This window comes from Pocillopora damicornis, chromosome 7, assembly GCF_964200805.1.
Source record: "Pocillopora damicornis chromosome 7, jaPocDami1.2, whole genome shotgun sequence".
NCBI lineage: Eukaryota > Metazoa > Cnidaria > Anthozoa > Scleractinia > Pocilloporidae > Pocillopora > Pocillopora damicornis.
In genome coordinates, this window is record NC_142676.1 from 11,394,072 (window position 1) to 11,406,260 (window position 12,189).

Genomic DNA, 12,189 nt, shown 5'->3' on the forward strand with positions numbered 1-12,189 from the left:
GCCCTACGTGGTTACTAAGCTAATTCTGCCAACATGCATGTCTTAATACAATGTAAATAGCATACAGAACACAATTTTGCTCCGATTTTATCATGATTATCAGAAAAAGGAGAGTTTTTGCCGTTGCTTTGATAGTGATATGGCTTTTAGGAATACTGTATTTCACATCGGATTCGGGGTTATTACGGAGCGAGCCGCCAAAGGTACTGTAAGAATTCGTATTGTTCCTCGGTTTGTGCGAGGTTGTGTATTTTAAAATGTTTGTGCTACTATAAGATAAAGTTCTTTAACCAATTCATGGAAGTGCACTGCCCCTTGAAATGGTTTTGATAACAGGAAGAGGTGATAGCTCTCTTTGGAGGTATTATTAGCCAATGAGAATCATTATCAATTGAACAATGAGTAACCGAGGAGATCTTCTTAAATGACAAAGATTTCCATTGAATTTTATCATTTCCATTTTCCCATCTCAGTGGGAAAGCTGTTAGGATTCTATAAATTATTGACTGTTTTTATTTAAGATACTTCATTCCTCTCTAGAAACCTACAATTTTTTTCTATTTCTGAAGACAGATTTTATTTGTACGAATCGTCGATTGAACTTGAAATGGGATAAATTATATTTGCAAAGTATAATGATGGCGAACAAAATTTTGGAAAATTTCTGAGAAACCTCACAAAACGAATTCGTACCATCAGATGCTCACAGTGAAAATTAAATTAAACTCTGACTGGTGCCTTCAGGCAAAGTCCTCTCCCACCAACTGATAAAATAATGTTTGCATATCACTCCAATTTGGAAAGATTAAGATAAAATGCAACAATTTATTGTAATAGATTCAGACTGTAGAATAAAACTGCTACTGAAATCCCCGATGAAATTTGAGGTGAATCATTCTAACTATTCAATTTAATGCCAAGAAGAAAATTACCACTCATTTCCTACTAAAAGCAACTTTTGTTTCAGATCTACCCACAATTAAATAGAAATATCCCTGTAACAACACATATCCTAAGCAATGAAAATACTGTATGTATATCCAGATTGTAATAGATCAAAAACCTATCATTTACTGCATCAGTAAACCTCTGGTTATTTTATGAAAGTGATAGACTGCACACTCTGTCGCTTTACAGCATAATTACCTATACAGGATGTTAGGAGAACACAAGAAAAGTTTTTAAAACACTTGTTTCCATCTTGTCATTTACCAACTTTTCTTGTGTTCTGAGTCACAACATCCTGCACGGGTTATTATGCCAGTAGAGCAATAGAAAGTGGCCTAATTTGCTTATTATGACAGTTCCAATGAAAATTGCATCCTAGATTCTTGGTAGGTCATTACTAACATAATCATCATTATTGTCATCTTCATCACCATTGGTTTTATTATCCTTGTCATTAACATTATTGTTGTTACTATTTTCAAGATTCTCATTAAATTTTTTTGTAATTGTCAGATATACTGTAGTTCAAGAGTAATTTTGCACCTGCATGTATAAGACAGCTTATGTACAGAGTTTAACTGATTCACAATGATATACTTTCTGATATTTTACCGTATATGTGAACAGTGCTATTTATTGAGATTTTTTCACTTCATTTCACTTCATTTTACTTGGATTTTCTCAAAAGTTCTAAAATTTCCAGAAATGGCAAAGGGTGTCCAATTTGTGACTTCCAAAGGTTGATACTTAAAAAGCATATGATATACATGTACATACAGTAATTTAGGAATTATAAAACAAATGAAACAGGAAACCATTTAATGCATAATTGTTTTTCTTTATCTTCATCTGTCAATATGATGTTGATGACCTTTTCTGGATTAACCTGGCTTAACTTAAAGAAACTTCCTCTCAATGCATCAGTTCAATAATATTCTGGGAGGTGTCAAGACTTCCTCAAAATTAAATAGAGGATATTTCATGGCCATGCAGACACAAAATTTCTCTTTGAGTGCTGACAAATATTTCACAAGTGAGAGCAGGGAAAGAGTGAAGTGTTTTTTCAACATTAGAAGAGAAATTTTGTATCTCCAAGTGACCATGTAATGTTGTATTTATTATATAAACACCTGTCCAATGTAAAACCAAACCATTTAACTTTTGCAGCAAAAGGAGTGATTTATTATATAATCATTGTCAGTAACAGTTTCAGGAATGCCTCTGGGGCAATAGAAGTTTAGTATCCCAATGTCACTATCACAAATTTTCTTACTTGTAGTTAACTTATGGGAGTAAATGGGGTGAAAGATAAACTTAAAATTCCTAATTTTTGATTAAGACTTCTGACTCTTTTCCTATGAAATCAACTGTAATAAAGTTTTTTTTTCCTTTTCATATTAAATATTTAATCCACAGTATATTCACAAGGAAGTAGGAGTGGAAAGACCAGCCTTTGATGAAGAGGCTTATCTTAAAGGTGGAGCACTGAAGGATGGAGAAGATAAATATGATAGGAATCAATTTAATCAAGCTGCAAGTGATGCTATTGGGGGAGATAGAACAGTTCCAGATACTAGACATTCACAGTAAGTAACTGATGATCTAAGTAAGGACTTATTGCCTTTTACCAGGAGAATCTTTTTCTCAGAATCAGTTTTCATGTCATTTAGCCAGAAAGGTTGAACAAGTCCTTTTCAATTTTGGCAGCTTTCAGCTGAAACATTTTGAACCTGGTTTTAACAAAACTGTGATTTTCTCTTCCATGGAAATTTATCCTAGAGAATTCCACAAACTCTTGTGAAACAACTCTTCCTATTCCACTCTGAAGTAGCATTTTGATTGGTCAAAAACTTGGTTACATGTAAATGTTGTAATCATAGTTATTTTGGTTGAATTTGTGATGATGCAGGAAGTGATATATTTGGTTTCAAATCCCTCTGTTAAAAATAGACTCGATCTCCGGTATAATTTTGAGAATCAGGCTGGCAACTTCCCTTCTCATTTCATTAGTTTTGGATTTTCAGCATTATATCTAACTTTGTAATATAACTGATATTTTTACTCAATACATACAAACTTGGCAGTGAGACTTAATGTGATTGAACCATATGAATAATGATTAGTGAATCATTTGAGGCTTAATTTATTTAGACCTTAAGTTTACACTAAGCAGTGGAAGCGACTGCACAAACATGTATATACAGTTTATTATGATTTGTAGTTCTTGGTCGTGCTAGTCAGTGGGTTGATTTTCTCTATACAGTTCTTTTCCACTCACCAAAATTTTCTTATCTGATCATTGTCCCTTGAACTCCCATGAGTGATGAAGACAGAATTTCTCCTTACAATATCAATACAATATCAAACAGATAAATGATGAGAATTGAGACAAATTTTAATTTTGGGATAATTAGTTGATTCAATACTTAAATTCTCTAAAATAACATGATGAGAATTGTATGGTTGACAGAAAGGAGAAATACGAATTTGATCTGGGAGTTAAATGGTTAAAGCAGTGAATTACAGGTACAATGTACATACACTGTACATGACTGTATAAAATGTGAAAGCTACTGACATTTTTGACTCTGTGTATATGGTGTTGAAAGTAGTGGAGCCAAATCATTTTTACTAATTATCACTATTCCATACTATAAATTACATGTACAATTCATTTCTAATTTGCTTTTAATTTTGTTTTCATTTCAGATGTAGATATAAAGAATATTCTAAAGAACTACCTGCAACAACTGTTATAATAACATTTCACAATGAGGGAAGATCAACCCTTCTTAGAACTGTTAAAAGGTGAGGTTTTTTAATCATAAATAAAACAAATTACAGTAACACATACATTAGTGTATTACAAGGTGTGTCTATAAGGGAGGTACACCAAGCTATTCCAGCTGAGAACAACACCAAGAGAACTACAGTGCACATGTAAAAACACAACACATGTTTTGTATTATGACTGGGTGAGTGTGTCTCATGGGAAATTATTTGGCTTGAGGTCATGTGCAGACCAAGTGCAGTGAAGTTTGTACATATAGATCACAACGGCAAGCCAAGTATTTTTCTTTCGGCCCTGACCTAACTCAGTCAATGAGCATTTAAGGAATGACGACCAATCTTTCTCTTTCCTGTCTTGTATGACCCCTCAGTTTTTTGCCACCCTACACATACTTGCCCCATTTTCAGTGTAGAACCCTAACAGGGTTTCTGATAAAGCACAAATGATGCTGCTTCATACAAAAAATAGAGAAAAAAATAGTTGCATGGCCACACAGAGATATGGAATTTCTCCTTGAGTGTTTGAGTAGATATTGCATGAGTGTCAGCATAGCAAACAAGTGAGATACATCGGTGTCACGAGTGGAACTCACAAAAAGAAATTCTATATCTATACTGTACAAGCAACTATTATTTTGTTTATCATATAAACACCATTAGCCTTAACTGACTTAAAATATTCAACGATCTACCTTAGACTGAGAATTATTAATGCTTTGTCATTCATTTGTCAACCTGACTGAGTGGCGCAAAAGGCAGCAGCTTATAGGCGATATCAAACACACTTAAAAAAAAATACCTTAATTTTACACCTGTGCAATTATGGCTATTCTCAGGGCTGGAAATCCTTGTAAAAAGCACAATTTAGATTAATAATAAAAAGTAATAACAAACCCCAACTGGTAGAGGTAAACCAGTTGGCTGTTTACAAGGGTGGATGAGGAGCTGAAACTGGCAGTCCAGCTGGAAAAAAAATAGCCAATGTTTGGAAAGCAGGACTGGAAACCAGAATGAGCAGACAGTCCATTTAGCATTGAGGTCTTAACTGAGCTAAACATAGATCAAGAATATGGGGGAATTACTTGATAGGATTTATTAGAATTTAGTTATTTTATTTATTTTTCCATTTTGTTTCAGTATATTAAATAAGAGTCCACCAAGCCTCATCGCAGAAATAATATTAGTTGATGACTTCAGTGACAATGGTAAGTGGACTATAATTATTGTAAAAGTTCCCTGACTACAAAAGCTGACATGCACTGTAGAAGCAATGTAAATAAATTTGTTTTGGTTAGAACTTTAAATAGTGTCTAAAATTGTTATCATGCATGATCATATGCCAGTAGTATTACACTAAATTGGCTGTCTATTTTCATCACTAATAAATTTTATTTGCTTTTTTGGCTTACAGTTGATGATGGTCAGCTCTTGTTAGGGCTTCCAAAGGTCAAAGTTCTTAGAAATGACAAAAGAGAAGGTACACTGAATTTTAGATTTTAACCTATACATAAAGTGCAAAGCCCATCCAGTTCTATTTAACACATGTACACCTTTTGGACTGAGTCAAGTCTACTGTTTTCAGAGAGAAAATTGGCAAGGCCAAGTCATGTTTGATCAATTGGATTTGATGTTTCACACAAAAAAGAAAAAGTATAAAATCAAAAATTCAACTCAATTAAATCTTACTCTAAAAGTTGTGAATTTGAAACTAAATTAGCCATTCCTTGTTATAAAAGATGGGTGATTTGGAAAGTGGGGAGTATTTAACTTAACATGCGGATCACAATAAAGAGCAAGTCAACTTGAGTGTTGTGGTCAATTCTCTTCAGGGATTATAAAATGCTGTTTCTTTATTCACTAAAAGAAAACCCCAGGGCGTCTTTGTTAACTTACTTTAATGAGGCTCTGACATTTTTTTCCAGGGTTAATACGATCTCGTGTTAAAGGAGCAAATGCTGCCACCAGCACTATATTAACATTTCTTGACAGCCACTGTGAGTGTAATGTTGGCTGGTTAGAGCCTCTATTACAGAGAATTGTAGAGGTAAGAATATATCTTTTGCTGAGAATATATCGGTGCCTCCTGACCCCGCCCTGCTCCTTGACCCTTATACTTGATACGTTCCACTGGCTTTGGAGATGCTCTTCCACGTACGCCTTGGGTGAAATTCTCAGTGAAGGGTTAAATCCTCTTGACTCTAATACAACCTGAATGAGCAGTCAGGAAACGCTGGGAAGACAAAAAGGATAATTAGTGTTGCTGCTATAATCTTGGTCAAAGCTGAAAGACATTTTCACTCCTTTGATATGTAAGCCTCTTTTATTTATAGCGTCGGCTAAACACTCAGTCAGCGATGAAAAGGAAAAAGAAGTGTGAAATAAAATGCTGGTTTTAACGGAAACGGCTACCGCCAATTTTTTTGGGCGCGTTTTTTTCTCTTTTTTTCACTGGCTTGAGCTTGGGGTAGAATAATGATACAGTATAAATCATTAAAGAGTGTTTGTGATTATTATTATTATTATTATATTATTGCAATATTGATTACTTTTTTTTCAGTCACGCGGATTTGGTGTGAGTGTCTTTATCACTACTCGTTAGCTTCACTTTTTTTTTCTATCCTTTCCCTTTTTCAGGATAGAACAGTTGTAGTTAGTCCAATTATTGACGTAATCAACATGGATGATTTTAATTACCTTGGAGCTTCAGCAGACATTAAGGGAGGTGAGGTTTCATCGGCTTAAAATACATATAATTATATACTATAACGTGATGTGACTTCAGATATAGAGTGTGTGATGTGACGTGACGTGAATTAACTGGACGTTACGTGACGTGACGTATTTTTGGTGCGATGTGAGGTGTTATGGTTGGATGGAAAGGGATTAGAGGTGATATAACGTGAACTGAGAAACGAGATTTGACATAACATGAAGATAAATGGTGTAGTATGTCATTACGTGACAGCGATCGATCGCAAGTTGTTTAGAGTGTGTATTCAATCTGATTTTTGAAACAATTGATGCATTTTACATACTTGTCGTATACTTACAATTTGGTGCCATTCCTTCTAAATTTATTAACTCAGTAGTTCATTTATGACTTTTTTTTTCAGGATTTGATTGGAGTCTACATTTTAAGTGGGACAGCTTAACAACGAAAGAGAAACAAGCGAGAAAAAAAAATCCAGTGGCACCAATTAGGTACATAACAGCACATGTAATCCAGGCCATAATGTACATGGCGTTTGTTTGCTGTATGCAGTCTGCGTGACCTTTGGTTGTGCAATTTTGTTGCGTTACATGTGATGATAAACGTATCTGCATATAAGACACTTTCCTTTACAGAGCGTCACGTAACGCTCACTTCGAAATAAGCAGAGAGAGCGGAGTAGTGGTGCGTGACATTTTAAAGGCCTTCTCTTCTGGAGACTTCATATAAAACTTTCTTGTGTAACTGCCACAGTTACCTTGTTTTCTGTGACATCAAATGATATGGATTATTTTTACTCCCCCTGGATGGGATGCTAGCTAGCGTGACATTTCGCCGGTATCAATTATATTTTTGTTAATTAGTATATTCCACACAGATGAATAGTGCTTTTCGTGCGCGCTGATTGGCTGGTTCGGAAGTAGTAACCGATGAGACAAAATCACGACCAAAATTTCCGACTATTTTTCGGTTTAGTTAAATAAGTAAACTATTTTTTTTCTTTTCTTTTTGTCTCTCCGCGGTGTATACTGAAACAATTATTCACCTCAGTGTCGGCAGATATCTACCCCTATTCACCTCCACTTCGGTGGATGATTGTTAATTATTGTGTTGTCTTCAGAACACCGATGATAGCTGGTGGCTTATTTGTGGTGGAGAAAGCCTGGTTCGAGAAATTAGGGCAGTATGACGTCATGATGGACATCTGGGGCGGAGAAAACTTTGGTAAGTGGGTCAACTGTTAACTAAAAGTGTAGATGTATTTTAAATAAAAGGGGAAAAGTGGGGAAAATAAAAGTAAATGTATTTTCCTGTCCATCGGCTTTAGAATCTTTCAGGTCTGTGATAGCAATAATGAGATCATTTTTTTTTTCGTTTCTGACAGAAATCTCCTTCAGGACATGGCAATGTGGAGGAAGCATGGAAATCATTCCTTGTTCAAGAGTTGGTCACGTGTTTAGAAAAAGACATCCCTATTCATTTCCTGATGGAAATGCCAACACTTACATGAAGTAGGTTATGGTGGCACGATACGTCACACTCTTGCCTTTTAAAGTTTCTATCTTGAAAGTTTCTGTGTAATCCAAAAGGGATTTTTAACCCTTTTCCCCCTAAGATTAATATTCATATTCTCCACACTTTCCTCTTTACATTTGCTATGGTATTGACAAGGAGAATTTCATTGACAATCGGGATCTTTCAGTGAAAGTTTTTCACGTAGGCTATTCATGTCTATGTAGGAATACCCGCCGAACGGCTGAGGTTTGGATGGACGAGTACAAGAGATTCTATTATGCTGCACGTCCCATGGCGCGGAGTGCCAATTATGGAAGGTAATGAAATTTTGAACAGAAGAGCAGGACATCAGTTGATCAGTTCAGAGGTGTAACAACCCACGCGGGTTGATGGAAGAACACGAGAAATGTTTGTAAATCACGAGTGATTAACAAACTTTTCGAGCGCGGTCTATTGCTTTGTAAAGCAACGAAGGGTTTTACTGGTACGATAAACGAGAGGTTTTTGACCAATCAGGATCCTCGTAGTGTCTCAGTTATTTTATAGAAATTAAATGCTCGTCTCTGAATGGAGGAGATAGAAAAAACGTGCGTATTGGGACGAGAGACTGAAACGAACAAACCGGTGAAGGTGCTCCACGTGGCAGTTAGAGAAAAATATTATCCTTGATTTAAAAGAGGAAAGCCTATATTTTCCATGTAGAAGCTATTTTTATTGGTTTATGTGTTACCGTAAATGATCGTGTGGTCTGATCGTCCGGATGAGGGTAGTCCTGAAAATAATGCTGTCGGTAGTGGTGACTGACATTTCAAATACCTGAGCGTAAGTCATCCCCAAAGTCGAATTTGTATTTATTTATTTTTTTGTATGTTTGTTTTCTTTTGTTTTGTTTGTTTGTTTTCTGTTTTACTTTTTTTTATTGCTTGGTGTGATGTTTTGGTATGATTGATTCTTTTCTTTGGTTGTAGTGTGAAATCAAGAAAAGAGCTGCGGGAACGTCTAAAATGCAAGCCATTTAAGTGGTATTTGGAGACTGTTTATCCAGATCTTCAGTACGTTCGCTTTCTTTACTAACAACCTTGCTAGCTTTTTGGTGTCTCTGATTATGTGATTACGAATTAACAATGCTCACGCCTTTGTGCAATAGCTAACTGACTATAGTTTCCATGACACTATTAAACACCCACTATTTAGGATACCCTGCATAATACAACTTATGTAAGCAAAAACATCTAGCGAAAAAAGGCACCTTGAAAATAGAAAATCGTGGCTCAGAAATTTCCCAAAGTCTTTTACAGTCATGTAATGAAGTTTTAAAAGTTGAGGGCGACGCAGCTTTTAGTTGGGAGTGACGCAACCATACCTCAGGCTAACGGAACTTTACTTGGGAGCCACGGAACTTGGTGCGACCGTGCAAAGGGGCGACGTCATCTACATCCACTTTTCGGAGAGTTCTCTAAGCCAGAGCACCACTAATAAATCCCGAATAAATTTCGACTCTCAACTATCAAACTCTCCATTTCTGTTCTTGATCGTAGAGTCCCTGATTCAAAGGATGTTTCCTTCGGGGAGTTGAAGCAAGGCAAGAAATGTCTGGATACACTTGGTAGCCAGGCTGGCGGCTCTATCGGCCTATTCGATTGTCACGGACAGGCAGGAAATCAGGTATTGCGTTATTAAATGGCAGGACGAACACAAACACATTTGATAAAATGATGCGGAACGTCGCTTGCCTGCAACGATTCACTCGAGGATAATGAAATAGCCAAGAGCTTCTTGTCCATTCGATTCTTTTATTTATTTATTTTTTGTTTTTTGTTGTTGTTGTTTTTTTTTTTCGTGCTCTAGGAGTGGGCTCTCACAAAAACAAGTTTAGTACGTCACCACGACATGTGTTTGACGCTCAAAGACTCTTCGCCTGGAAGGCCAGTTGTAATAGAAGGCTGTCGAGATACTGACAACGAACAGGTTAGTAATCCCCACAATGATTTCATGTAGATCTTCCCGTGAAGACAAACTGAGAACAGTCAGCCCAACCACTGAGTTGGAGGTGAAGAATGCGAGTCCCAGACCACATAAGCTCTGGGAATTGAAATAACTGAGCCAAAGTTTCCGCTGTATTTGCCACCTGCATATAGTTACGCGTTCTACTCAAGTTGGATAAGGGTAATAACCGTCGGCACAGTGTTTTCTTCACAAGATAAAAAGGAATTATTTCACTGGCGAGCCTCAGCCCCAAAGAAACACCGTCAATTTGTTGATATTCTTATGCTAGGTACGCGTATAATTATGTGCCGCTAGGATGCGCTGTGAACTACACGAGACCTAAAATGAACTATTGATGCATTCGTCAGCGCGCGTTCATCAAGATATACACCACGCGGAAAGATTGAAGATCGCTGAAGATGCTTAACTAGGAGTTTCTCGGTGCGTAGAGAGCAGCTATCGCTTCTTGGAACCACTGGTTTATGACGTCGTTGACGTGTTAGTTTAAATGTTGTTCAAAGAGAATTCCATCTGCTACACTTAAATGTGTAAACGCTCGCAATCAGTGCGCACACTGAGAATGAAAGGCATGCTCGCGCCATTGAACTTCAAAAGAAAAGTTATCAACTTTATTGCAAAATGACGTGATTATTTTGTCAATTAGATGTGGGAACACACCCCTAAACGCACTCTGCGCCACAGACAGTCTGGCTTGTGCCTGGACAGCAAAGACGTCAAGAGTGGTCAACACGTGACCGTAGATAACTGTGACATCGACAAGTATTCCCAAATATGGCAATTCTCTCTTAACATGAACAATTAACTCTAATTTCTTTCTATGAAGTAATTTTTTTACGACTAAAAAACAAAATAGTAGACAGCAGTAAATATTTTATAGTATCTGACTTCTGATAATTTTGTACAAGAGTAAAAAAAAAAAAAGTCTGCCAATTTTACTTTGATTCCAGACACTTTTGATTATTAACAACTATTCGCCGAAGTCGAAATGGATATTACTTAGTTGCGAAGCGGTGAAGTTAAAATCCACCACAAGCCACAGACATAATATACTAAAACAGTGAGATAAAATGGCACAAAAAGAAGATTTGAACTCATTTATTCGTGCGACGATTACAATATTTTCGGGCGCAAATCCTGCGCTATTGCTCGGAGGTGAGGAGGAAGGGATGTTTGGATTTTGAGTAGCCAATCAGAGCGTGCCTTTATCGCTATCCTCTGCTTTAGTATATACTAACAATTGCAATAGCATAAGGTACTTTTCTTAAACTTCTAGAACACGTGCGATGACGTTCTGGCAAGTTTTGAGACGGTAATCGTAGGAACCCCGTGCGCTTAACGTGATTTGGTTAAATATCTTGACATTGTCCGTGGGTTGCCACAGAGATTGACCGATAAAATCATACCTGCTAGGGCTTGGGTTTTCATTCTTAGTTTTATATGATTTTTTTTTTTTTTTACGTCACTGATTTGTATATACAGCTCAATCTTAACCATTCGGTGAACTTCAATTAATCAATCAAGTTTTCAACAGTGTTGCTAAGGTTACGTCAGCTTCCGAAAGCATTTGCATCAATCTCCTCGAAGTTTTTTATCCATTATTAGAAAAATGTATTGAACAAGAGATAGAATAACAATTAACGGCTAAAATTGATGGTAACAAGATTGAGTTGAGTACAAACCAGGGAGTATTTAGGCGAATAATTTCAAATCGGCCGAGCGCGATTTGAAATTAGCCTGCTGACTGGCAGGCTAGTCAGACATCTTCAGTACATCCAGTTTTTGTTTTCAAGCTGGCCCTAAGAGCTGGAAAGATAGAACAGCCACACTGCAGAGACAAACTTCGTTCTAATTCATATACTGCAGAGACAAACTTCGTTCTAATTCATATACTGCAGAGATGAATATCGTTTGAACTTGACAGGAAGGATAGAGTAAAAACCTTGCCTTCCCTTTCCTAGCAAAAACTTTGGGAATATGAAACTTGAGCTTTTTCATAAACACAAACATCAGCTAATTTAAACGAACGAGCGTGCGTGACTATTTATCTATCCATTTTGCAATGTGAATAGGTAGCGAATAATTCCTATAGAATAAAATTTAGTGTACAGTTCAATTTGATCAGTGCTCGTATCACCGTTGTGTTATTAGGACGTTTTACAAATAGGGAATTGGGTACTGAGATGTAAAGCAATAAAGGTTTTTATAAGGCTCTTTCTAAA

The 12,189-nt window shown here is 36.5% G+C and overlaps 1 protein-coding gene across 1 annotated transcript; it reads left to right on the plus strand.

Moving 5' to 3' along the window:
* LOC113664766 (polypeptide N-acetylgalactosaminyltransferase 2) lies at window positions 1-12,189 on the plus strand. The gene is made up of 15 exons (XM_027180391.2): window positions 1-203; window positions 2,365-2,534; window positions 3,658-3,756; window positions 4,876-4,943; window positions 5,150-5,215; window positions 5,661-5,782; window positions 6,373-6,460; window positions 6,852-6,939; window positions 7,569-7,672; window positions 7,833-7,959; window positions 8,188-8,280; window positions 8,932-9,015; window positions 9,502-9,628; window positions 9,812-9,931; window positions 10,614-12,189. The coding sequence occupies exons 1-15, from the start codon at window positions 93-95 to the stop codon at window positions 10,770-10,772; spliced, it is 1,626 nt and encodes a 541-aa protein (XP_027036192.2). The 5' UTR covers window positions 1-92; the 3' UTR covers window positions 10,773-12,189.

What these genes read in the sequence shown, in the direction of transcription:
- LOC113664766 (XM_027180391.2), top strand. Translation starts at nt 93, where the DNA reads ATGATTATCAGAAAAAGGAGAGTTTTTGCCGTTGCTTTGATAGTGATA. An exon ending in CGGAGTGCCAATTATGGAAG is followed by an intron (nt 8,281 to 8,931) that starts GTAATGAAATTT and finishes CTTTGGTTGTAG; the next exon opens with TGTGAAATCAAGAAAAGAGC. An exon ending in ACGGACAGGCAGGAAATCAG is followed by an intron (nt 9,629 to 9,811) that starts GTATTGCGTTAT and finishes TTCGTGCTCTAG; the next exon opens with GAGTGGGCTCTCACAAAAAC.